The sequence below is a fragment of the Eublepharis macularius genome, chromosome 5, assembly GCF_028583425.1.
Source record: "Eublepharis macularius isolate TG4126 chromosome 5, MPM_Emac_v1.0, whole genome shotgun sequence".
NCBI lineage: Eukaryota > Metazoa > Chordata > Lepidosauria > Squamata > Eublepharidae > Eublepharis > Eublepharis macularius.
In genome coordinates this window covers 95,785,136-95,811,176 of record NC_072794.1, presented here as the reverse complement: position 1 = coordinate 95,811,176, position 26,041 = coordinate 95,785,136, and the positions used below count along the sequence as shown (strand labels likewise).

The 26,041-nt window shown below is 43.5% G+C and overlaps 1 protein-coding gene across 3 annotated transcripts in view; it reads right to left on the bottom strand.

Annotated features, from left to right (window-relative positions):
• The window catches only part of POMGNT1 (protein O-linked mannose N-acetylglucosaminyltransferase 1 (beta 1,2-)), a 48,613-nt gene extending 23,428 nt beyond the window's left edge, over positions 1-25,185 (bottom strand). For 2 of the 3 annotated variants that reach the window (XR_008597031.1, XM_054979588.1), the window contains exons 1-11: positions 25,078-25,185; positions 20,422-20,595; positions 10,856-10,961; positions 10,195-10,310; positions 9,743-9,808; positions 8,730-8,843; positions 7,610-7,727; positions 7,113-7,211; positions 5,772-5,899; positions 5,045-5,115; positions 3,997-4,072 (exon numbers count right to left, since the gene is read on the bottom strand). Coding sequence is in view for 2 of the 3 variants with exons in the window: in XM_054979588.1 (XP_054835563.1) it covers positions 3,997-4,072; positions 5,045-5,115; positions 5,772-5,899; positions 7,113-7,211; positions 7,610-7,727; positions 8,730-8,843; positions 9,743-9,808; positions 10,195-10,310; positions 10,856-10,961; positions 20,422-20,535 (1,008 nt within the window). In the remaining variant the exon portion in view is untranslated. Of the gene's footprint in view, positions 1-3,996; positions 4,073-5,044; positions 5,116-5,771; positions 5,900-7,112; positions 7,212-7,609; positions 7,728-8,729; positions 8,844-9,742; positions 9,814-10,194; positions 10,311-10,855; positions 10,962-20,421; positions 20,596-25,077 lie in introns of those variants that run through there. The other variant, XM_054979589.1, reaches the window with a different exon arrangement.
• Positions 25,186-26,041: the final 856 nt, after the last annotated feature.

Here is a 26,041-nt window from a genome sequence, read left to right as displayed (position 1 = left end):
GATGGTTTAAAGTGCATAATAATTAATAGCATATCTGAGTATGTCCCAGATTATGGCTAGTGACACACACAGACTAACCTACCTCACAGGGTTGTTGTGAGGATAACAATGTAAGTTGTTTTGAGTACCCATTGGGGGAAAAGGTGGGGTATAAATGAAGTAAATAAAACAAAACAAAGCAATTAAGAACAGGAAAAGAGCTAGTTTAGAAGATACAAGGAATCATACTTGCTGTAGACTGAGAGGCTTACTCAGCTGCCACAGCTAGTTTAAGATAAGACAGGTGGCAGGCTGTACATCTGCTGTGAGCCACACGCCACTCTGAATTTGCTCACTGGGTTACTATTCATCATCATGATAAGGAACACTAGTCAGGCAGTTCAATAAACCAGACTTATGCAGTGCAGCTGGTCTATTCAGCCACCTGAGGCCATTCATGGCAACAAGCAATTGTCTGAAAGACGGCAGAGAGAGGAAAAGAGAGAGAGAAATAACACTGAATGGAGAGAGGTCTTTTTTCAACATGCCAAAAAAACTGAAACTAGACACTAGTCCCCTCACAATACATGGGGCAGCCTACTTGCTACAGCTAAAAGATTCTGATACTCATTTAAGCCTCGTTCTAACACCAGAACATGCAGAGAGGGAAATGAATCTGAATTTAGATAACGGGTTGCTCTGGTTGTAAATCAGATACCATCAATTTACTGATGACACCCAGCTCTATATCTCTCTACTGAAATCGCCTGGAGATGCTACAGAGGTCTTGACCCCGCTGCCTGACTGCTGTGCTTAAATGACTGATAGTGAACAAATTGAAACGGAACCCTGACAAGATGGAGGTTCATTGGCTGCTCTTGAGTTCTGGTATTTTGGATGAGGAAGAAAAAGTTTTCTCTGTCTGTCCTCTCTACACCATGCATAATTTTATAAACCTCTATCATGTCCCCCTTAGTCATCTCTTTTCTGTAAGAGCATGAGTAAAACACAATTCTGATTCATAAACAACTGCTGGGGGGCAACGGCCATTTCTGATATAACAATGATTGGAGAACAGGGTCACCAACTGTGGGTAGAGAAATTGGGTGGGGGAGGGGGACAGAGCCTTGGGAGGCAGCTCAGCAGGAATGTGAAGCCAATCTTTGAACCTGCCATTTTCTTCAGGGGAATTGATCTCTGTAGTCTGAAGATCAGTAATAATTCCGGGAGGCCACCAGGCTCCACCTACAGGTTGGCAACCCTAGAGCATTCTCTCCCTAAACATGCCGATAGGCGCAGACTCATCCCAAACAGCCTAGTGATGTCTTAACTGCCCTCCCATAAGTCACAGAATGCTTTCCAAGTGTTGTCATGGCAGCAGTAACTGTTGCTCCAGTAACAGTGTTTTAAAGATGTATTTACTCACTCTCTGAAGGAATAACAACTCTGGCTGTTCTGCTGCATTCATTACAGAACCCAGATATGTCCATGTAGGGTTGCCACCCCCCTTACCATCAAACTAGAGGGCAGGAGGTAGCATCTGGGTGAGAGGAGGTACCAGTCCTCCCTCTTTGTGCACATGTGCATTCAACTGATGTCACTGCCATTTCTGTCACTTCAAGTTTAAAATAGCAGTGTTTAGTAGGGCCAAATCAGCCCAAAACATAGTAAAATTGCTAGTTTGGACCAATTTGGCCCTGCTGGGCCCTATCGCTTCCATTTAAAACCATAAGTAACATCAGTGGAAGACTCCTGGAGCACATGCACCATTTTGCTGCATCCTCCAGTGCCTCCAGGGAGCCTCCTTACAGTCCCCTGCTCCCCACCAGACAGGTGAGTGGGGCAGGAACCTTAGTTGCATGAAACCCCACCAAGCATATAATTCAAACAGATGTTGGAAAAAGAAAAAAACAACTCCTGTCCACAAAGTCTTGTTGCAACCCAGCCTACACATAGCTAGTATTCAAAGGGAGTAACAGAAAGAGGTTGGTTAAAAACTGGACCCAAACTGCCTGTTTTAGTACCACTGGAGATACACAGGTAGGCTTGGGCTGTGTTAAGGAGCAGGGTAATCAGCATCTCAGCTTGCTCATGATTTGCTTTTCAGTCCAGTAGGTCAAAGCATAAGGAAGAATGAAGACAATCAAGTAAAGAACAAAACCTCTGTTCTAGAGATGCAGTCAGGAGCCTTGCTCACCTAACCACTCTATATTTATTGTCAAAATTCAGTTGGTCAAAGCTCTTCTGGAGACCAACAATAAGTTACTAACAATAACAACATTAATACCAAAAAAGCAAATAGCAAACAAGCAAGCTAGTGCAGTAACATAACTGCAGTAACAGCACAGTTAACTGAACAGCTGTGGAATAGTTCCCTTCCTGGATGAATTGAATAAATTGGCAGGATGGGCCTTTGGAAAGAGGGGGAGAGAGTTCTCTAGGAAGGACACCACTACAGAGGAGGTTTCACTCTTCACTATCATCATCCTTAACTCCAGTAGTATTTGCCCCAGGTCTTCTCAAGAAGACCGGGGTGGAGAGAGGGAAAGAAAGCTAGTGCTCCTTCAAGTATCAGGGTTTAACTTGTTTTACCAAGGAAGGCATCCTTGCATCCATGAAGCACAAATGAAGGGCAGAGAGTTTCTCTCCAGATCAGCAGATAGAAAGACCCTGACAGAATAAGCTCCCTGAGATTTTACAAACAAGTGGTTTAACAGCATGGAAACTGTATTCTTGGCTCCATCACAATGCATCTTTTAAACAATCTGTGACCAAATTTATTTTCACTCAAAGCTCTACCTTTACAGTTGTCTCTCTAAGAGAAAACTTGTTGCAAATGATTTATATGTGGCATATAACCCTTCTAAGGCTAGCCAAGGTGTATAAGACCAATACAGACACATGTTAGTTTTGCAATGGAGACAAAGCAGATTTCCTTCATATGTGGTGGGCGTGTATATGGGCCTCCAGCTTTTGGCAGCAAGAAGCAAACATTTTATCAATTGGATTGGAGATACAAATCTCTCAAAAAACAGAGATATTACTGTTGAACTATTTACCTAATTTACCTGGAGATCAGCAGATAATTGCCCTTCATATGATTACAGCTGCCAGAATGGTTTTTGCCAGACTATGGAAACAACCTCCCCCCCCCCCCCGCCCCACACACACACACACATCCCTAATCTACAAGATTGGTTGTTGAAAGTAAAAGAGATCTGTATCTTAGTGAAATTAACCGCATATCAGAAAAACAGATTATCAGTAACATAGATCTTTTATGGTCAGGAGCAATACAAGGAATGGAACCTGTAATTACATAACTAGAGGAAGCATTGATATGAGTTGTAGAGTGAACCTGCGTATTGGTAGGGATGGGACAGAAAGTTTTGGATTAGTGACATGGTCGGTAGGTATCAGTGTACTTATTTATATTCCATATTTTATCTGTGTGTATGTTTTTTCTTTTGTATATGTTATAGTCTGTTAATAAATGTAATATAAAAAAATAATCTGCGACCAGAAAGGGCAAGATTCATAAACTACTGGCATAATTAGGAAGGCAGAGAGCCCCTCCCCTCAGTCTTCCACAAATCGCCTACTAGTACTCTGGTGAGATTTCATCCTCCATTGAAATATCCCCTGAAGCTTACTTATAATAGGTATCTTATGTCATGTGGCAAAAGTGAGCAACATGATGCTATAGACATGAGACCAAGTTTGGTGTAGTCGTTACGAGTGTGGGACTCTAATCTGGAGAACCAGGTTTGATTCCTCACTCCTTCACTTGAAGCCAGCTGGGTGACCTTGGATCAGTCACAGCTTCTAGAAGCTCTCTCAGCTCCACCCACCTCACAGGGTGTTTGTTGTGGGGATAACAGTAACATACTTTGTAAACCGCTCTGAGTGGGCATTAAGTTGTCCTGAAGGGCGGTATATAAATCAAATATTATTATTATTATTACTATTATTATTATACAGGGATTATGGCAAAGGAAACCCGCCTCCTCATCTTACCTCATAATAGCCATCGATGAATACTGTAATCATCTGAGGATTGACTCCTTGTGCTGACAGCAGAGATCGTAGCATCCTACCAAAGATAAGGTCAGAAATTTTGCTCATGATCTAACCAGTTTCTAATATTATTACTACCAACATTTCTCTTTGTTTTAAGTATTATGTCTAACAAACTTTTCTGATTAGAGAATCAGAAACACGAAGCTAGCAATTCTTAATGCCAGCTTATATGAATCAGCAGAGCCAATTAGGAAAGATTTTCTTGGACTGTACCACTTCAAGTTGCAGGTGGGGAGGGCATATGTTTGAATCTCCTTCCCAGAAAAGTAAACATGGAAAAACAGCTTGTCAGGGAAAATATTACACTGACTTTACAAATGAGGAGACCGTTTGGCAACTAGAAGCCCTGTCCAGCCTAAAATCTAATTTCTGAATCTTGCAAAAATCATCTCTAAACTCAGGTTTGCTCCTGCAACATGAAGTCAAGGAACTTTTTTTTTCTTTAAGCAAAAACAGCATTTCCACATTTATGTTTTTTATGACCATGAGCTGCCTTGTGAACCTGAGTGGGCTGAAAGTGTGAGAGAATTCTTTCAAAACAAACAAACAAACAAACAAACAAACAAACATAGCTTTCAGGTGTTTGGGAAACTGTTCCAGGACATGTGCTATTCTGATGTATGTAGTTCAATCAGTTTTCTGTCTTCCCTGTGCTCTCCCCGTCCCCTGTGATATCATGAAAATATGCTTTAGGAAGCTGCTGAAGAAGCCTCAGGCTCCTCTTGCTAATCATGGAAGAACAAGGACTCCATATTGCTGACCCAAGTGGTTACAACACTCGGGAATTTTAAGATATTTATCAGCCCACCTTTCTCTCTGACAACTGGAATTTTGACAGATAGCCTGGAAAAATTACTCCTCCACCTGTGGTTTATATACTACATGCAGTCTAGGTTTGTTTGAAGATTTTTTTTCATTTCTGGCTCTTGCTCTTAGTGCAAGAAATGCCAGCGGAGAGCCATGCCAAACCCAGCTTAAAACTCACCTGTAAAGGTAGTTTGGTCTGTTTCCTGCAATGACAGCAACAGGCACATCAAAAATTTTGTTGTCTTTGAGCTGAAAAAAGAAGAAACATGATCATGAGCAAGAATGCACATGAAAACTCATGCCCTTCCCCTTGTATTGCTCTTGTAAAGCAAATTAGAGGAAACACCATATTCACAAACACAGATATTTTATGACTACTACAGACATATTAAAGGAGAGACTGCACTTCTTCGGTTGTTTTTTATTGCTAAGGTTCAGGGGTAAGCAAGCAGAGCCTACAAGGAAGGGAGGTCTATCTTTTGAGGACAGGAAATGAGGGACGGCAAAAGGGGTGAGCTGGAGAAGACTGGGCAAGGAGAGATGCAGACAGGTAGGTATCACAATGCTTTGGTGTTTTTTTGCACCGGAGCATCCATACTGCAGCATGTTTTAGGTAGCTTCCAGTGAGAAAATGCAGTTGATACATGCATTAAAAATGTAAATGTCAGAAACTGCCAAGATGATGGGGGTTAAGCTGAATACTGCTGAAAGCTACAGCATCCAGACATACCATAAGAACTCTTCTCTAAACTCAGAGCCCTCCTTATATATTTTGGTAAGCTTCAGAGATGGCTTAGTTACTTCAGGCCATGCCTAATGCTCACTGTTGGCTGCTTAGTTAATTCTTCATTTGCACTGCTGGCACAACTGGGCGAGGAAAGGGGCTTTAATATGTATTTACTCACTGGGTCAGGATTGAACTCTATAGGTGTTGGGTCCTTACAGCTGCAGACGCTGCCATAACCTTCCACTTTGCTACAGAAGCGTTTCCTCCTTCGGTTCAACTCTGTATCAGGCCAGTGACATTCAGCATCTGTGAACAAGGATTTAAACTCAAGGCATGAGAGGATTTGGAACTAGACAAGTTTTTAACATTCCATTGCTCTCATCCAATACATATTGTGCTCCTGTAAACTCAACTCTCAGTAACGACAGCGTTAACAGGTCACATGACATTCCCCAACATGGAATCAAGGAACAGAAGACAGCAGAGAGGTCAGTTGTGAGACCTCTTTTACTTTGCTGGACAGCTCTCAAGGAAAGAACGAAGCACCAAAGAGAACACAGTAGTGATTTAATGGCATAGCTGAAGGATGTCAGAAGAATCACAAAGCCATACAAAAGCTCAAGCATTCCCCATTTAAGACCTAGCAACCTTCTACGGTAATTCCAGGCCAGAAGACAAAGCTAAGATAATGGTTTATTTCAGTTACATTTGGTGTTCATGTTCATGTTCCGTCTCTATCCTTTGCCTTCCTTCTTCAAATCCATGAAGTAGGATGGGGAAGCAGACAATGGATGTTTATCGCAGGGGTCCCCAAAAACTTAGTTTGAGACAAAAAGCAAGCTAGCTGGCTTTCAGGAACCACACTCCAAATGCTACAAAGATTACATTTGATTTACTTTGAAAATGGGTATTACAATTTGAGCATTTGGCTGTTTATTTGGCTTCTGTTCATGCTCTTAGTTTCCTGACCTCTTAATTCTGATCTGGTTCCTGCTACTTCTTATCCTGACCTTGATCTAGGTCTATTGGGTCATTCCAAACCAGGTCCCTATAGCAAAGTTCTTATACTGAATCTGTGGCTTAGAGGGAGAGTGCCTACTATGCACGCAAAAGGTCCCTGGTTTAAACCCTAGCATCTCTGGTTAAAGAATGCTGGGTAGCAGGTGTGGAGAAAAGGCTCAACTCTGCCTGAGATTCTGAAGAGCTACAGCCAGTTAGACAGTGCTGAGCTGAGCAGACTAATGGTCTGGACTGACTTCAGGGTGGTCCATATGTTTTGGTTCTTGGACTGGAGCTATGGGCTCAGTCGCAAAGCACCTGTTTGTATGCAAAACCCCAGGTCCAATCCTTAGTATCTGCAGGTAAAAGGATTAGGTTGTAGGCTATGTGAAAGGCCTGAATCCGTGGACAGCTGCTGTCAGTCAGAGTAGACAATACTGACCTTGATGGATGCACTCAGTATAAGGCAGCTGCATGAGTTCACGTCTGGTTATCTCTTGGTTGAACTAGCTTACTATACCTTCTATAGAGGTCAGCTGGACTTCAGTTTTCAGCAAGACTGGTTCCCCCCACGTGGAAAGTGCCACGGACTTGGCATGTTTTTCACCATAGATCTCACCTGTGGAGACCACATTGTGTCAGGATCAGTAGCTGGTCAATTAGCATTCATCAGTTGCACACTACCAGGCAGATGTTGCCTCTTTCTGCACTCCTTTGCTTCTTTCCCTCAAAAAACAGTAGCAGGATCAACAACAGAAGAAGGTACCATGGAGGATGTGGTATTTTAATGGTTCAAAAAGAGAGAGAATGTTGGTAGGCAGAGCTACAACAGCTGAACTAGCTAGAAGTCTCTCCTACACAATCCTTAGAAGAATAGGAGCCTTGTTCTCTCTGTCATCTGGTCTATTAAACACCTTGGAATACCTGCTCAGTTATCCATAGATTTTTCTTTAAGAAATTTCAATTTCGCTCATCTCTGCTCTGCCCCATAGATTTATGTTTGAACCAGGTTCTGACCTCCTTTCTTCCCCACAAAGGTCCACATGTCCCTCCAGCTGAGGGATGCTGCAACCTGACTTCCTAAGCTCTTCAGAAGACTCTTCGCTGTATCTTTCAAGTGAAAGGAGCCCTCATCCTGAAAAAGAAAACAAAAAAGGTGTGACACATGATTTTCTCAGTTCTGAAATAAGCTTTCATTTTTCGTAGCAGAATTAGCCTGATTGGGACTTCCCTCCTTCTGAGTTAGTCAAAAGGAATCACCTCTTTAATTCTGCAGTAAACTTGATATGTAACTTTGGGGAAAATACCTTTGATCATTTCCAGAACTTCAGTACCCATTCTGGCCATTACTTGATCTGTTTCTTTAAAAAATAGATAGTAACCAAAAAGCCATTTAGTGAGAATGTGTAATGCTACTTTTAAAGGGGTGGGGGAGAAAGGCAGGAGTTCTGAGCTACACGATACTGAAAGGCAAATACTGGCTTGGGTTAGAAAGTGTAGACCCAGAGACTGACATAGCTAGTTTTCAAAGGCAAGACACAACAGCCTGGCCTACATCAGGAACAAAAAGTTTCAGAGACACTGGTTTATACTGATATTCTGGTCTGGTTTAGTCTTGGAACCTGGAGAAGACTCACATATTCATAGCTAAATGAAGGTTTGTAGCCCCTACAGTCTCCTTGATTAGATGAAATATGAGATGCCTGGTCGTACCTAACCCAATTCCCTACCACAGAGCCAATAATTAAGCCAAGAATACTGATTAAAATATTGGGTTTAAGCCAGCACAAGGACCTCTGATCTCATGGCATTCTTTCCTCCCTTCAGCCATTGCTGACATTGAGAAAGGTTTTTTTCCTGGGGTCATGGGACCCCACTGAAGTAACAGCCACGTGGGTTGAGAGGCTGTGTTGGGGAAGGGGAAAGGGGTGACACCACTCTGTTTTTTCCTTTTCTATCAGCAGAGCTCCACCCATGAAATATAGGAACACTTCTTTAAGAAAATGCTATTCTCTACGCACTGGATGTTTGCCTCCTCTGCACACTGTAGACAGGGAAGTGAATTTCTTAAAAGAAAAAAAGCCCTATTACCATTTCCTATTTCTATGGAACGTGTTGAGACTCCAACCCCACTTACTTTAATAGTGAAGATCAGGATGCGGCCTCTGGCTACCATATTTAGGAATAGGACCATGGCTTCATCTTCATGTGGAGAGTAGGTGTCAAAAACCCGCTTTGCCATCACATGACCCTGTTAGGTATTCATAAGCAATGGAGTGGATTGCAGTAGAACACACACAGGACATAAAGAACCAGCATGCACTGACACTCCTCAAGAGTGAAAGCATGTTATAGGGCCAAAAAGAAACATGTTAGGTCAATAACAAACCCCAAAGCCAAGTTAGAATGTGTGCCTCTTCCCTGAGAAGTACATCATACGTTATATCTGCATGCCTCTTAAGAACGAGACGCGTACATCCCCATACTGTCATTTTACTTTTAAACATAAGGAACATCTACAGTAAACATGTCGGAGAAAAATGATTGTCTATGAGGTAATGTAAAAAAATCTAATTTCTTGACATGACTGTAAAAAGGATGGAAGTCAAGAACTGTGAGAAAAGGTGAGCAACAGAGTATTCAAAGGCTTGTAAACTCATTGGGGTTTGCCAACAACAGATCAGAGAACTGTTTCAGAGTCAATGATGTTGAGCAGAAGATTTTGCCTCAGGACTGTATGGTCAAGGAACAATCCTCCTGCCACCTCACTACATTCATCTGGAAAGAGTCCAGGAAGTCAGACAAGGACTCCCCCGCCCCAGTCTGGGCTAAGGCAATCCTCACTGATGTAGGGAGATTATACTGTACCAGGCCACAATCTAGGCATAACAAGAACCAACATAAAAGCATAGGGACTTTGCCAAACTTTTCCAAAATTCAAAAGGTTTCTCCAAATCCAGAGGCTGTACCCTAGAAAATGCCTCTATAATCAATCCATTTATTTCTGGTTTTGGTGACATCTCTAAGATTAACCAGTTTTACCCAGAGCCTTATGCATTGTATGCAAGTTACATTACATCTACCTTTTGAAAAAGAAAACATATTCCCCTAGAACATATTCCTTCCTGTAGGATTTGCTTTCCTGCTTACCGTAGCCTGATTTAGCACAATCACATGGATGCCTCTGCCCTGTTCCCGAGCTTCATCTTCCAAAACCTGTACTACAATAAAAGCAATTGTGATAAGAATATAGTTCTCCAGCCACTGCCACTACATTTTTCAAGAACTTTCCTCAAAAATTGCTCGTTTCTGTAATGTGGGGATTGCCTCAGAACTTGTACTGTGCCACTGCTTTTCATGTCTAAGAGAACAATAGCCCAGCATGTAAGCAAGAGATACCGTTAGAATTTATAATGAAAATCTTTGGAGCTGAAGTACAAGAGCACACATGAACATGGCTTTAAAAAAAAAAGATGTACAACACTACTGTAAAACAATAAGGGCCTCTCTATTCCAAAGTAGAAAAAGAAACAACAGGAATTTAGTGGTGCTCAGAGTACACCTCAACTGTTCATTCTTATTAGCGAAGCGCAAGTTCTCACCGTCGTCCCATCCACTGCCACATAGACCTTGGAGCGACTGGAGTACACTTCAATATCCAGAACTTTCCTACTGTTAACAGGCCGCCGGGGAATCTCCAGGTTCTGCATGCCTTCATCTAAGAGGAAGAAAAAGAGATAAAGAAAATAAGGACACCATCATCTTCATGACACTTACCAGATCTGGGTCCAGAATAATCAAACACCCCATCCAAAAAAGGACTGCTCCATACAAGAGTTTCCATCACCAATGCTTACTGTAAATAAAAGTAATCTTGTTGTATAACCTTGAAATCTCTCCCCATCCATTTTAAAGTTTTCATAACACAAACAGAAACATTTCTTCAAGAAAATACTACCCTCTTCTCACCTATTTGATCCATGAGTTTAGGTTTCTTGGTTACCCCCATGGATAGATCTGAATACCTGAATGGCACCATTAAACTCTCCCATCCCAAAGCGCCTTCCCTATATAACTCCTTTTCTCTTTTGGAAACCTGCTGCAAAGCACATGTAGAGGCTTACAACATCAGACCAAGAAAACTAATTTGAAGTGGAGCCCATGAGCAGGGAGATCTGACCATGCTCCTGGGGGAGATGCCAGCCAGATCTCAGCTGCATGGACATCCTGCTGCACCACCCAGTTACAACCCTTCATACTCACCATAATCTTGAGTTGACTCCTCTTCCTCACTGGCTGCTCTTCTTGTGTCTAAGATCAGCTTGATGTTCACTATGACAGTCACCAGCAAGAAGAGAACAGCCCCCGTCTGCAAGGCAAAAGCCTCCACATCAAACTATAAAAAGCATAGGACTGGGAATCTCAATCCTGTCTTCCTGTTTTGAAAGGTGCTGTAGGCACCTTTCCAAACAACATATGGGACCACCTATCAGCCAGACAAAAGATGCGGATTAGGCATGGGGTTATGCCTTTCACTTAGACCTTGGCCTTGGCAATTTTATTTGCACTCCAAAGTCTCATTGTTTTTACATGTACACCTTCAAAGTGCCTCACTCACATTTTAGGCACATCCCATTTTCCTTGGCAGCCAGCCAATATTTAAATTCTACAGAATTGGACTTCTGCCATTTGGGGATAGAAACCAGTTCGGAGTCAAGTCTCACATGACACATGTTCTGGAAGACCTTCCAAGATTTGTTAATGGGAATATTATTACGAGGCACAATCCTTCCACCAATAATCCACATTCTGGGGGCTCCTGTGGCATGCAAGTAGGATTTGAAATGTTATCTTCGAAATACACAGTGTCAAAGGCATTTGACATTCTGATATTGCAAAATTTCAGCTACCCCAGGATTTCAAACAGAACCTTTTTTTAGCAATTCCAAATATCCGTACTAGCGTACAAGAGGAACAATTCTTACTATTATTCTCTATCCTTTTAAGCTCATAGTGTTGGGAAGACAAGCTAGAGTTGAACTACTCACCAGATACTGACACCAACTCCCTACACAAGAGAATCAGCATGAGAAGCAAGAAAGGTTCTGTGCCTTTCGGAGTAGCATCCTTGAAAAACATTTGTTCGACTGCGGATGCATCAGGCAGTCTGCACAGTATCATTCTCTAGCACAGTATTAGAGGGTGTCATTGTTCTATATAGGTCAGCATGTTATTTCAAAATGTAAAAGTTGACCTGTTGATGATATTGTCTTAGACAAAAGTACAGCTAACTTCAGGACAGTAAAAACCAGGTGCTTGGCAGGAATCCAGAACCAAAGAATTTAAAATGTTGTGTCTGCATAAACCGTTATAAAGATGGCCTCAGAAGAATACACCTTGCTTTATATTTTTATTACCTATGACACAAAAGGTTGAGCAACTTGGAAAGCTGTATTGTGTTTTTATTATTGACTTGTAAGGAACAGCTCACGGAGGAGCTGGCAGAATGGTCCCTTTTTAGGTGAATATGGGGGCATGGGAGTAATTTGGGAGCTCTACTGGGTAGACAGAGTCCAGGCACTAGCGCTGTTCTCCACCCCCCTTAGAGAGAAACAGGGCAGGGTGACACAGAAGTACATATGCAAGGGCACTGGGGGGAAACCCCCCCCCCCCAAATTAACAACAGCAGGAAAGAAGGGGAAAGTCTAGTAATAGTCTGCATGGGGGTTGGATACCTAGAGCTTCAAGAAAATGGGGCAGCCCTCCCCACCCAGGGCTGAAAGCAGGATCCTTCTCCCCACCCCATTTCTCAGTGTGGGGTGCAGCCTGAAGAAGAGTGGGCTCTCCTATTCAGTCTTTCCCTGTGTTCCGTTCCTTTTTCTCCAGGCTACAAGGGGAAGAAATAGGTGTCAGGGTTGGTGCCTCTGTAGCTGGGAGGAACCAAGTCTCAGTCAGGGCTCCAAGGGCACAGTAGGGATACTCCGTTTTTTAAAAAAAGAAAACAGTAGGCTAACATTTGCTTCATTTTTATTGTCTAAGATGAAGCCATCTAAATAAAGCTATCAATTTCCTACAAACTTCTGAAATCTGTTCTCTCTGTATTTGTTCTTTCACAATAAGGAAACCATATAGTTGTACTGGCAGCCCTTGGACTCTAGATGGTGAGAATCTGCCTTTGTTCCATCCAGATGGGAATCTCAAGAGTGTTGTGAATAAATAAAGCCACCTCCCATTTCAAACCGACCCTTCCTCAGGGCACAACACAAAGTATCCTCACAAAATCCAACTACGATATGAGACTGGCTCAAGATCATCCAGTGAGCTATACAGCTTAGTGGAGATTCAAACTCAGGTCTCCCCAATCTTAGTTTGATACTATAACTATACCATCACCCTATTTATTTTCACTATGAACAAAGCAGCTTTCTAGTCCCCATGGTATGGATTTAATCTTGAAATCATTTGGCTAATGTTAGGGTATGAGAATGTGAGATTCTTCATCATCTCATGGCATCCAGCCACTTTCTAACACTTATGATCTCCAGCTGTGGTTTTCTTAAATACATTATCGCTTGCAAACAATTGGGCTAGTAATAGAGCGGAGGGGGCAGGGTGTTAGAAGAACAAGAAAGAAAGAATGCTTAGCCTAGATAAAGTTTCAGGACTATGCAGCGTTTCAGTAAATAATCTTGCTTAACATTAAGTCTCTGTCCCTCAGTTACTTAACAACACCATTCCCATTCATATCTATGTATTAAACCTGGATTTTTTTAGAAGGAGAAGCTGAGTTGTTTTAATCTTTAAGAAGTGCAGCAATTTCAACCATACCTGTACTCATAGGCAAACAGGCCAGAAGACACATTAATCACATAACCTACTAATTGCACATAGCATACAGCAAGAGGTTCTCATAACAGAGTAATGCCAGCTTGTCTGCTCCAACACTCAGATGGCTGTTGGACCAAGAAATGTCATCTGACTTAGCAGGGCCAGTTAACCTTGGCAGCAAAGGTTATATTGTTGCTTCCATTACACTGTTGTAGTAGAGTGGTTTGCAGGGAGTGTCACATTTCCACAATATGTGCAATAGAGTTCTAATGAACAATCTTACTATGATGCAGGAATTCAGGGCGACATCTGTTTCTACGGGAACCTAAACCTGAAGAGCCCTGCCTGTTTGCAATTAAGGTGTCAGCTTTCCCCACAACATTGACAGCTTTGTATTAAACTTGCTATTTTGAGACATCGGATACAGACAAGATATTGAAATACATTTGTCATGTCATTCTACTTATCACAATGCCAGGTTCTTGAAGGCAGCTGCTTGGATTCCTTGGCCTTTTCGGGTTTCAAAAACAATACCCAAGAAATTCAATACTGAACAAGTTGTTTCCAAGGTCATCAGGTACTTTTTAAAAACAGAGAGAGTGGAAGTTGGGAAATCAGTTTTCTATTCAGTGCTCTACTGAAGCCTTTTAGTACTCCCGCCTTGGCCAAATAAAATAGGGAGAAGCTAATATAGGGACAAGTCACAGGCTCTGAGGGATTTTCCACACAGAAAAAGACAGGATCTGAAGGAATTCAGGCTACAAATGTGATTGCTGGACCCTAACCTGGTTCAGACAAAGAGCAGAAAAACTGTTTCTGAACACACAACTACCTCAAACTGCAGGCAAGAGATTTCCATACCAATTCTAGCACAGTCTGCAGCTACTCAGAAGGGCAACTAAGGCTCACAAGACTGTAATGAGGAGCTATGTGGCTGTAACACTTCGTTGACATTGTACTGGGGTAAATCTGGCAATGGTGCCATTGCGCCAGTATGGGTGTTGAAGGGGGAGAAATAGGTCATAGGCAGTATTCTAAGCATCCTTCGCCCACATCTCATCCTGGTATAATTGTATGCTGGTGAAGGGACTGGTGGAAATATAAAGCAAAGTCCCCCACCTGCCACTCCCACATAATCATGGCACAGGTTAGAATACAGATTTGTCTGCTGCCAGTCTCAGGTCCCCTGAGCACCATATAAATCCCAATCACAACACCCATAGCTCAGAGGACAGGGTGTGCGTAGCTTTGGGCTACAGCTGCAGCTCTGTGGCCTCATGTGGGGCACACTTAGATCATGCAAACGGTATGTGTTGGGGAGGGTGCTTTGATGGAAATTCTAGAAAATGGGCACTATGCCATGAAGGAAGTACTTTGCATAAATATCCAGGGATGTGAATAATCATTGTAACACCTTATTTCTCACACTGGTCTGCTCAGAGCTCTTTTACGTTCTGCACCTCAAAACCCAGACACTGTAATGCATCCTCCAATCCTCCCACTGGGGATGAAAGGACCTTGTGCCCCACGCAAGGAAGAGTGATCCCCTGCTTCAAATGTGGACTGCTGCAAAGGCTTCCCCACAACATTTATCTTCTGTGTACTGACTCAGCTACCTTTCCGTCCTCAACAGCTGCTAGCGGTCACTCAAGCACAGGGAGCAGAGTTATGCATAACGCAGAAAGGGAACTATACAGACAGAAAATCACTGTGGTGTCAGCATGATGTCATGTCACTGTAATGCCACATACAGGTGGGGAGAAACAGACAGAAGACATTTCTGGGTTACTACTGGCCACTTCAGTAATTACTACCGAATAACCTCTTCTGTCTTGCAGGAACAAAACCCCATGGAGCAGCCCAAACAAACTGCAGACACAGTTCTAACGCAACTCCCTCCAAGGGATGGGACTGGGTCAATGGCTACACTGAAGTCCCCAAGAGGAGAATCCTAAAGAGTAGGAACACTCAAAGGGGAGAAGCACCCAGAGGCTGCCATTATCCTAGATCTACAGCTTATGTCATGCAGAGAGTGCTTGAGCCCACTTGCTCTCTGTGACTCCTTTGGAACAGGATTGGCCTCCTGCAGCCAACAGGAACAGTGCTGTGCCATCCATCTGCTTGGGCTACAAAATGACTATCAGCTGCACTGACTACTGTTCATCTAGCTGCTGTGCAGGGTGCTGTGGGTTGCCAACTCTCTTGTTCTAGCCAGGCTCCTTTACTTTTGTAAACTGCTCAACAGATAATTGTTGGACAAGAACAACTTTACTTATTATAAGCCTGAAGTGATAAAGATGGTTCTACCTGTGATGTCCACCATACAGCTTTCAAAGGCACGGGAGCCCTGCTAGACCAAGAGAGTTGGCAACTCCATTCATCCCACTTGTTTTAAAAGAAACCCCATTCCTGATGCTGTTCAGTAGGTGTGTGGATTGTTTCACAGGTATGACTTGATTTTAATGGGGCTTAGCAAACAGGAATCCATGTCTATACCTTGGGAGAAGGCTGAGAGGATCCTCCACAATATCTGCAAAAAAGAGGGAGGGTGCTCCGGGTTTGCAGACACTGATTATTTATTCAAAAGCTTTTAATTCCAGCATTCCACCTCACAAAAATAACACAACTCACTTCACATCAGAGAATCACCCAAACACAATTGCTGTCAAAAACGGTGAAGTGGGTTGTATTATTTTGTGTAGTACACTGCTATCATGCCCTGTTGTGCCCTCCTACTGTGTAACCTAAAGCAGTTCAAGAAATAAAGTGTTTTTGACAGCAATTGTGCTTTTGTGATTCTCTGATGTTAAGTGAGTTGTGTTATTTTTGTGAGGTGGAATGCTGCCATGCCCTTTGGTGTGCCCCCCTGCTGTGTAACCTAAAGCTGTTCAAGAAATAAAGTGTTTTTGACAGGAATTGTGCTTTTGTGATTCTCTGATGTTAAGTGAGTTGTGTTATTTTTGTGAGGTGGAATGCTGGAATGCCCTTTGGTGTGCCCCCCTGCTGTGTAACCTAAAGCTGTTCAAGAAATAAAGTGTTTTTGACAGGAATTGTGCTTTTGTGATTCTCTGATATTAAGTGAATTGTGTTATTTTTGTGAGGTGGAATGCTGGAATGCCCTTTGGTGTGCCCCCCTGCTGTGTAACCTAAAGCTGTTCAAGAAATAAAGTGTTTTTGACAGGAATTGTGCTTTTGTGATTCTCTGATGTTAAGTGAGTTGTGTTATTTTTCTGCGTGGGGGACTGCTGGTGTAATGTGTCATAATGCTTTGCCTACTTGTACTTTGAAAGGGAGAAAATAATTTTTAAAAAACTTTATTTTGTGTTGTTCGTGTTTTATTCTTTGTTGTGCAGTTGGTTCCCATCATAGGGAACAATGGGGCTGGCTGGCCAGCCATCTCTGTAGGTGGTGGGGGAATTTGAGGGAGGGTGTCTGTGGTTCAGGTGCTCTTTCACAGGGACCAGCTGGCACTCAGAAGTGTGCCCACCATTGTGGCACCCCTGGGCTGTGCAGAATTGCCCAGGGAAAGAGAGTTTAGAAGTTCCCAGCATAGGGAACAAAGGGAGAGGGCTGGCCTTTGCCAGCCTGTTCCTGGGGTTATGGGTGTGGGGCTGCTGGGGGTGGATTTGGGTCTGTGAGGGGCTAATGTGGGGATTTGGGTCTGTGTGTGGCAGTTGGGGGGGAATTGGGTTTGTGTGGGGCTGTAAGGGGTGGACTTTGGGGGCTGAGAGCACCTACTTGGGGAGGCCATGAAATGCCCCCCCAAGTGGGAGCAGGCTGAGCCTTGGTGGGGGGTGGGAGGAAAGGTGGGAGAAGGGCCCCTGAGGGTAGGGGGGCATTTTGCATGCAAAATGCCATCCCTGGCAAGACAAGCCTCCCCCAGCTGTAAGTGGTAGAGATGAGAGCACCTGAAATGGCCCCCCCAAATGGGAGCAGGCTGAGCCTTGGTGGGGGGTGGGAGTAGAGGTGGGAGAAGGGCTCCTGAGGGTAGGGGGGCATTTTGCATGCAAAATGCCACCCCTGGCAAAGGAAGCCTTCCTCTTCATTTTTTCCCCATAGGAAAAAATGAATGAAGATGAGCAGCAGCAACCTAAAGCTATGGCTTTTTTAGGAGAGGATAGGGAGACCTGGTTTGGGGGGCCATAACATGGCCCCCCAAAGTCCAATCGTTCTGAAACTGGGGGGGTTGTTAGAGCGGAGTTAGAGGAAGGCCCCACCAAATTTGGGGTGATTCGGTGGGAAAATGCCTCCCCCAGGCTTCAGAGAAGCCTGGGGAGGCTTTTTCCCATTGAAGAAACACCCGAATCGATCCGAATCGGTAAACCCGAATCGGCTGGGCGATTCGGATTTCTGCTAAATCCGAATCGGCCGCTCGATTCAGATTTAGCAGATTCTGAAAAAACAAATCAGGGTGCCTTTGCACACCCCTATTTTCTTGTCAGTGCTCAACAGGTAACATACAGTATAAAGAAATACTAACAAAGGGGCTCTTGCCAGCATTTAAGGACCCAGCACAAACTCCTTGTCCTTGCCTTTAAAGCACTCCACAGTCCCCGCCTGTGATCCAACTTCTTCGATCCTACCCCCTCAATGTTCAGAGGCCTCTTGTTCTCCATTATGACTCCATTCCTATGTATGGTACTCCCTCACGGAACATGGTATGCAGTGCCTGGCATCTGCCTCTCCCTCTTCAAAGGCCACCTTTCCCATATGACCTCTGACTTATCACTCCATTGTCATCCTGTTTTAAGTACCAGCATTCGTCCTCCTTGGGTCTCTCCTCCCTCCCATTATTCTGAAAACTCTTTGAGGGCAGGGATCAGATTATCTTTGCATATGGAATTCAGATGCTGTATGGCAACCAACAAGGAGTATTCCTCAGCAATCACTGAGTGCATTTCCCTCTTCACAAGCGCAGCCTATCCTTACACACCAGAGTGCAGGAAGCACGGCCTCTGGGCAGTATCCAACCATAGCACCTTCCCAGGAGTTAAGTACTCCTTTCCTCCAGCCTTAACCCCTTCTTCTCCCCACTCACTGCTCTTCTTCATCTCAACACATGCTAAGCAGCAAGGTAAATAATGTTTCCTTCTTGCAAATATTCATTAGCTTCCACATTCACATTTTATTAGCAACTTCCATTACATAAACCGATCTGTGTAACAAGGCTTGCTAGAGGGAACACATAGCCAATTAGTGCATCTAAAAATATATGGGGGGAAATAAATAGTCTGTTGCAGACACACAATCCAGCAAGAAGCTCTGCAAGTCTCTGCCCCTCCTCCTATTCCAGCCTTTAACTGAAAACCATTTAGTGCTACAGAACAAAAGGAGAAACTGACAGTTTGAGACAACTTGATCTATAGTGCTGCAAACTAACTTTTAAAAAAAAGACACGTTTTGCCATATTAAAGATGATCTGAATAGCATGCACAATTAATGTGTACTGCCTCCCATATGTAGATGACAAACACTTCTAGCTGCTGAAAGAATCTTGAGACTAATTGGTCAGAGAGGGGTTCAGTTGCAAGAGCTCCATTCATTTTTATATGGATTCCTTGACTGAATAAATGGGGTCAGAACTAAGGAGAATCCTTCATCAAACAGGCAATATAAACAGGACACCTTGCATCAAACTGAGTTTCAGTGAACAGAGTGGATGCTGCAAGATACTGTGTATTAGTTTTATCTTACTTATGGGGCGCAACTGTCCCAACGGATCCAACTCCAATAACTCTTTGGTACAAAATGCAAGCATGTAAGAGGTGGCTCACCATACAACGCTATACAGAATTATTCTAGCCTAAACCCATGGAAATTAATGTATTTAGACTGGGGTAACTCTGCATAGGATTACACTGTCAGTCTCTCTAAAAAAGACAAACGGATACTCTAAAACATTTTAAGAGAATCTGTTTATTGGCATTTTAGGCTGAGACTACAGTGATGACTTCAGGGTAGTCACTCACGTAAATTCAGAAATAGCTAAAGCTATAAAGATCTGTAGACACTTTTGATAATACAAAAATAAGAGATAAGATACTTTATTACCTGAAAGTATCCTCCAAAATTGAGGAAAAGACATTTCCAGTTATTTCACCCTTTATGCTTCAGCATGGGAGGGACAGGGGACTCCTCCACCCGCTGCTGATCTGCAGTGCAGCAGCCCGCAAGTGATCATTAGCCTTTTTCACCAGGGACAAGACAGGTCCTGGAGCAAGGACTCTTTGTCTATCCTTGGCTCATGATTCTGTCCTCACCACCCAAGCCTTCCCTTTGGGCCAATGCCTTTTAAGACTGTATTGCCTATGCCCCCTTCGATGCCAATTCTATTCCAATAAGAGGCCAGTTTCTGCCTCTATTCAAGAATTCTAAGAATTCGTGTGGACTTCAGTGTTTGCCAATATTCTCGATCAGTGCATCCAAGTGCAGGAGGGCCTCAGATCTTTTTGCTCCTGGACTCCAAGGGAACATGCAGAAGGAACACGCAGATTCCGTTCTTTAGATACATTTTAATCATTTGGAGCCAATGTGAATCGTGTGCAGAGCAATGTGCTTGGATTTGAGAAATTTAGGCTCAACTTCTACCTCCTCCATGGATTGCAAGCAGCCTTGGGTAGATCTCTGAAACGCCACCTGTTTTTGCAAAAATATTCCTGTAAGATTAGATGGGGGTCTACAAGTTATCACCAGACGCGCCCCAACTACTGTATGCTTCAGACCAGAAAAGATAAATAGTTATCAAATTAGCAGAGTGATACATGGCTCATCATTTTCTACCCAAAACAAATGCTGAAACTACTTGTGTAGATATGTGCTTTGGCTTCCAAAAATAATCACTTTTATCACCTCCACCTCATTCCATTTGTAGAAGTTTTTACCTACTTGAGTGCAGAGACTGTATATCCCAGAATTTAAAGCTGACCTTCCTTAATCCTAGCCAGACACAATGTATAAAGCATAACAGAGAAGGAGGCAGGGTGGGCTGAACCCGTTCTCACCTGAAACAGCCTCCTTAGTGCCCTATGGTTGGTCAGCTTATACTTCCAGACCAGATACCAGCTGCGTTTCTTTCGTGGCTTGGCTGGTGGATTGGGTTTCCACTCATCCATCATAGCAAGGCGAACAGGACAGGCAGCATCTGCTCTTCGAAAGTCACATTCTACCAATGAGACCTGCCAGGGCAGAGACAGCAGTAAAGATCAAAAGTCAGAAAGATAAAGCAGGACATAACAGCTAACATGGTGTAGTGGTTAAAGTGTCAAGCTAGGAACCAAGTGACCTGGGTTTAAATTGGCACTCAACCACGAAGCTCACTGAGTGAATGTGGCCCAGCCACTCTGAGCTACTGACTGGTCATATGCTTCATCATCCCAGTTCAGGATTACGGTGAGAATATGACAAGAGAGGAAGAGAACTACATAAACTACCCTAACCACCTTGTTGAAAGAATGAGATTAAAAAAATAATGGTAGACAGATCCAAGTTCTATGCCCATGCATCCCAAGCCCTACATAAAAATGAAAAATTACAATTATTTTTATTTTATTTTATTGCACTTATATTCCACTCTCCCTGTAAAACAGGCTCAGAGCAGATCATGTCAAGAATATAAAACAAGGTAGTATAATAATTAAAAACAATTCCAGCTAATAAAAACAGCGGCATTCACATTGCACAGTTCCTCAACATCCAAAACGCATGGGGCAGGTGGCAAGCTGTTAGATGTTGTGCAGACCAGGGGGACAATGTTCTCCTCCTGGCAGAAGGTCAATTGGAGGGGGGCGGTCCGCTCACCCCAGGCACCATACGCCTGGCGGAACGTCTCTAGTATGTACTAGTGTTACGTACACCATTTATTCTCTTTACAATTCTTGGAAGTTTGCATAGTATAGTGATTTGGCAAGGACCAGGCTGGAAGGAACTAGGAAAGATGGGTAGTCTTTTGCAATGAACTGTAGAATAGAGACATTGCATGGGAAAGGAGGAAAATAAACCAAACACTGAGATCCTCATGGCCTGCTCAAGTCCTACTTTAGTTTCTGGCCTTCAAACATTACTTCAGAGTTGAGAGATGGGTGTTTGTCTTGTTATTTCAGTGAAGCAGATATCCAGTCAAAGTGGGAATTGGTTTGTCAATTGAACTCAGAAACATCCTGACAGCCAATGTCGCCATTTCAAAATGGGCAACGTATGATCCCATTAGTTCACCCCTGACAATAACTGGGCTGCAGCATTCAGGACCAGCTGCAGTTTCTGGATTAGATCCAGATGAGTTAGCCATGTTAGTCTGTAGTAGCACCTCCTATATATCTCTGACCAGTTTCTTCATACTGTCAGGTCTGACTTATGTTTTCTTATGTGTTCTAACCAGAGAGACTCCATTTTAATCCTGTCAGTGTTTTAAGCTCTTCTTTTGCAGGTGACAAGCAGTCCTGCAACACTTATCTCAAAGAAGAGGAATGTTTTGACTACAGCCCTTCCAGCCTTGGGAAAGTTTCATTCTCTCAGCTTCAAGCCGCGTGTTTTGAGAACTGTGGGGGGAGGATGGGATTTGCTGGGCTATGCTATTCTGTATCCTAACCTTTACCTTCATTCGTAACAACATCCGTGTACCAGCCAAGATATTGAATCTTGGCCAGTGGACTATAATGGTTGTTTATATTCAGTAAAGTCTTTTGAAACCAATGGACTCATGTCTAATTGCAAGAGATAGTCTGGATTGCAACTTTTAATAAGACACAGTCTGACACATACTCTCCATGCATCTAACGAAGAGAGCTGTAGCTCTCAAAAGCTTATGCTACAACAAAGTTGGTTAGTCTTAAAGGTGTTACTGGACTCTTTACTATTTAGTTTCTGGATTGTCTTCAAGGGCAGCCCAATATACAGGCATTACAGTAATCCACCTGCGAGGTTATGAAAGCTTGGGTCAGCATGGCCAGATCAGCTCAGATAAGAAGATGAGAGTTGCTAAACCAGAAGAAGTGGACAGAAGGCACTCTTAGCCACTACAGCAACCTGCTTTTCAAATGGCACAGCTGAGACCATGAGCATCCCCTGGCTTTTAACCTGCAGTGGAAAGCCAGCTCCATTCCATCAAAGACAAGTAAATTCAACCCCTTTACAACATCAGCCTTCCTGAGAAGCATTACCTCTGCTTTGTTCTCCCTTTGCTACTGATCACAGCCTAAAAGCACCAAGATGGAAGCATATGGAGGCTTGGATAATGACATATAGAGCTGGGTGTCATTGGCATATTGATGACACCCAATTCCAAAGCTTTGGACAATCTTATTTAGTATTGATATATTGTTTTGTCCAAGGCTTTTTTTCAGCTGGAACACGGTGGAACGGAGTTCCGACACCGCTTGAAAATGGTCACATGGCTGGTGGCCCCGCCCCCTGATCTTCAGACAGAGGGGAGTTCAGATTGCCCTCCGCACCACTGGCATGACCCTTTTCGCCGAGTGCAATTTAAACTTTAAAAAACTCCCCCCTTGTTCCAGCTGACCCAAAGTGATGTCATTGTGTGGGCCTGAGTTCCACCACCTCTTTTCCCAGTAATAAAGCCCTGGTTTTGTCAAATGTTTTACCAAAATGGCAATGGTTGAAAGCAGTATGTACGCAAAATGAGGTTTATTGGAATCAAAAGGGGTTTATTAAACAAACAAAAAACAATGCTTACACCAGCTGGTCAGCAAAACAAAAGGAAGAAAATTCGTGCAACCTATTAGGGGATGGCAAAACAGCCCCTCCCTGGAATCAATCAAGAGCGTTCTCTCTTTGATCCTGCTGAGGCTCCAGCTTTCTTCTCTGGCCCTCTCCTCCTCCTGACTCCTCTGGCTGTCTCCCTAGGATGAGGTTCTTCTCAGACATATATAGAACAGAAGGTGTTCTTAATCAGCCATTGCTAACCTTGGGAGGGACAACACATTACAGGCCCTCCCAGTGTTGACTTGATCAGCTTTTTTGCCTACCTCAGCTTCTTTGCCTATTAAAGGCATACACTCCCAACATACAGAAAAGGAAAACAAAATAGCTCTTTATGACATTTGGGTGGGAGGAAACAGAAGGAAATTGTGGCTTGCTACCCTAACTCCTTCCAACACTCTTTTGTATTCCCACTACATACACATATTTTGGCAGGACAAATCCCATCCAGTTGGTTCTGCACCTCAGCTGGAAACTATGTCTGACTGGACAAAAAAGACCCAAACCACTGAATGGCTACACTAGTAATACCAGATTGCATACAGTTTTCATCAACCCAAAAAAGATAACAGAATTTTGCAGAACTTTGCCAACACCCCCCCCCCCACGATCTTCAGGGATACTTCTACAAGTAGACAGGTTAAAAAGGTTAAAATCCATCCTAGAAGGGCTTGGATTTAGACCAATGGGGGACATTGTGGCATTTTACTTTTTAGGGTGATACTGCTGAAAAATGTTTCTTTTGTATTTTAATTTTTGAAGCTTTGGAGTTTGCCACCTTTTTGTGTGTGCTGTTTTTAAACATATGCTATGAACTGTCATAGGCAACGCTGCATGGTTAAAATAACAGAATTCTAGAATGGCAAAAAATAAGGTGGAGAAATTTGAGAAGCAGTTTTTCAAAGTTTCTCAAAAAAGCATGTAACAGAGGAAGAAAGCATATTCCTAATGCATTGACTTCTCCAGTAAATGGTCTTGCTTATCCTGCTTTACATTTCCTCTCTGGTATCCTTGCAAAAAAAGAAATCCTGCACGTTTCACTCTTACCACCTCTTTGCTACAAAGACCATTTGTTTTCTTAACATAAGAATGCCATTGTGCATCGTCCTTCAATCTTTTCATGCACAAGGGTTAGGAAGAGTTGGAAGACAGAGCACTACTATATGTCTGCCAATGCTTAAACAGATTACATGGATTTACAGGGAGACCTTCTATCCTCTTGAAAAGGCTTGGGGGAAGGGAAGCATTCTGCCGGAAAGAAGAAACCCTTTACCTGCACTTCATTGGCAAACATTTCCTGAACATAGCTTCTTGGACATAAGAACTACTACTTAACCCCCAAGCATAGCTAGAGGGAAAGAAGGGCTACTGTAAACAATAAGATTTATTTCCTACATGAACAGGATTAGAATTCCACTCAATATCGCTTCTATTACATCTCAATACTCGACAACAAAACATGTCAGAGGAGAAGGGGCGCTCTGGAAAACCTTTCCAGCTGCCTGATATTCTCGCCACCTCTTCTGTCACCTCCCATAACATCTTAAAATCTGCATGTAAGAGTACAAAAAAGAGTTCAAAAAATGGTACATGAGGGTTGGTAACCCTGTGAAAGGCAGAGGCTGGTTATAGGCTAAGTAGATTAAGCCAAGTAGCACAAACCAGGAGACATGAAAGATCTCCCTACTCCCAACATGCCACTACCCACCCCCGCGACGTTATTGGTAAAGGCAGCCTGAACAGACGGCGGCGTCTGCAAGAGGAAAATGATCTCAAGTTGGGTTGCCACAAGAAAGAAAAAGCACAAAAGGAGGCAGAGATGCAAAGTGGATCATAGAGTCTGGCAAAAGAGGATCAGCCAGCTTCCTGAATCGATCTTTTTCTCACACATGTTCACTGTATCGCCCCACACGCAAGATCAAACCAGCGGAGAGCCTACTTACGGCGCGTAACGGGGCTCGCGAGGGGAGTTCTGTCCATGGCCAGGAACAGCGCAGCGATCCAGGGGCGCATGCAGCAGCAACCGCAGACACCTCCTCTCACGCCTTCCGTCTGGGCTACTAGGCCGAAATCGACGTGAATCTACTTCCGGCGCAGGGAATAGGGCTATCAGCCACCTCTTAAAGGAGACGGCGAGGCGAGTGCCGCCCAAGAGGAAGGCTTGACGGCAGGGCGCCTTAAGGGAGAGGGGGACAGAGTAAAAGCCGGAACGAGATGGAACAGGCCGGAACGGGCACTAAAGAAATGCCAGTGCCACGAAAAACAGTGGGATGTGTTAGAGACACTCCAGAACAATATTTTAGAAATGAAAACTCTGGACTGCCCTGCTTTTATTAACCCGTTCCATGCCAAAAAGCTCCCGGAACAGCACAAAAGAGCCCGGAACGGGCACTAGAGAAAGGCCAGTGCCACAAAAAAGAGTGGGATGTGTTAGAGACACTCCAAAACAATGTTTTAGAAATGAAAACTCTGGACTGCCCTGGCTTTATTAACCCGTTCCATGCCAAAAAGCTCCCGGAACAGCACAAAAGAGCCCGGAACGGGCACTAAAGAAAGGCCAGTGCCACAAAAAACAGTGGCATGTGTTAGAGACACTCCAGAACAATATTTTAGAAATGAAAACTCTGGACTGGCACCCTTCAATTAACCCTTTCCATGCCAAAAAGCTCCCGGAACAGCACAAAACAGCCCGGAACGGGCACTAAAGAAATGCAAGTGCTACAAAAAACAGTGGGATGTGTTAGAGACACTCCAGAACAATATTTTAGAAATGAAAACTCTGGACTGGCAATCTTTAATTAACCCGTTCCATGCCAAAAAGCTCCCGGAACAGCACAAAAGAGCCCAGAACGGGCACTAAAGAAAGGCCAGTGCCACAAAAAACAGTGGGATGTGTTAGAGACACTC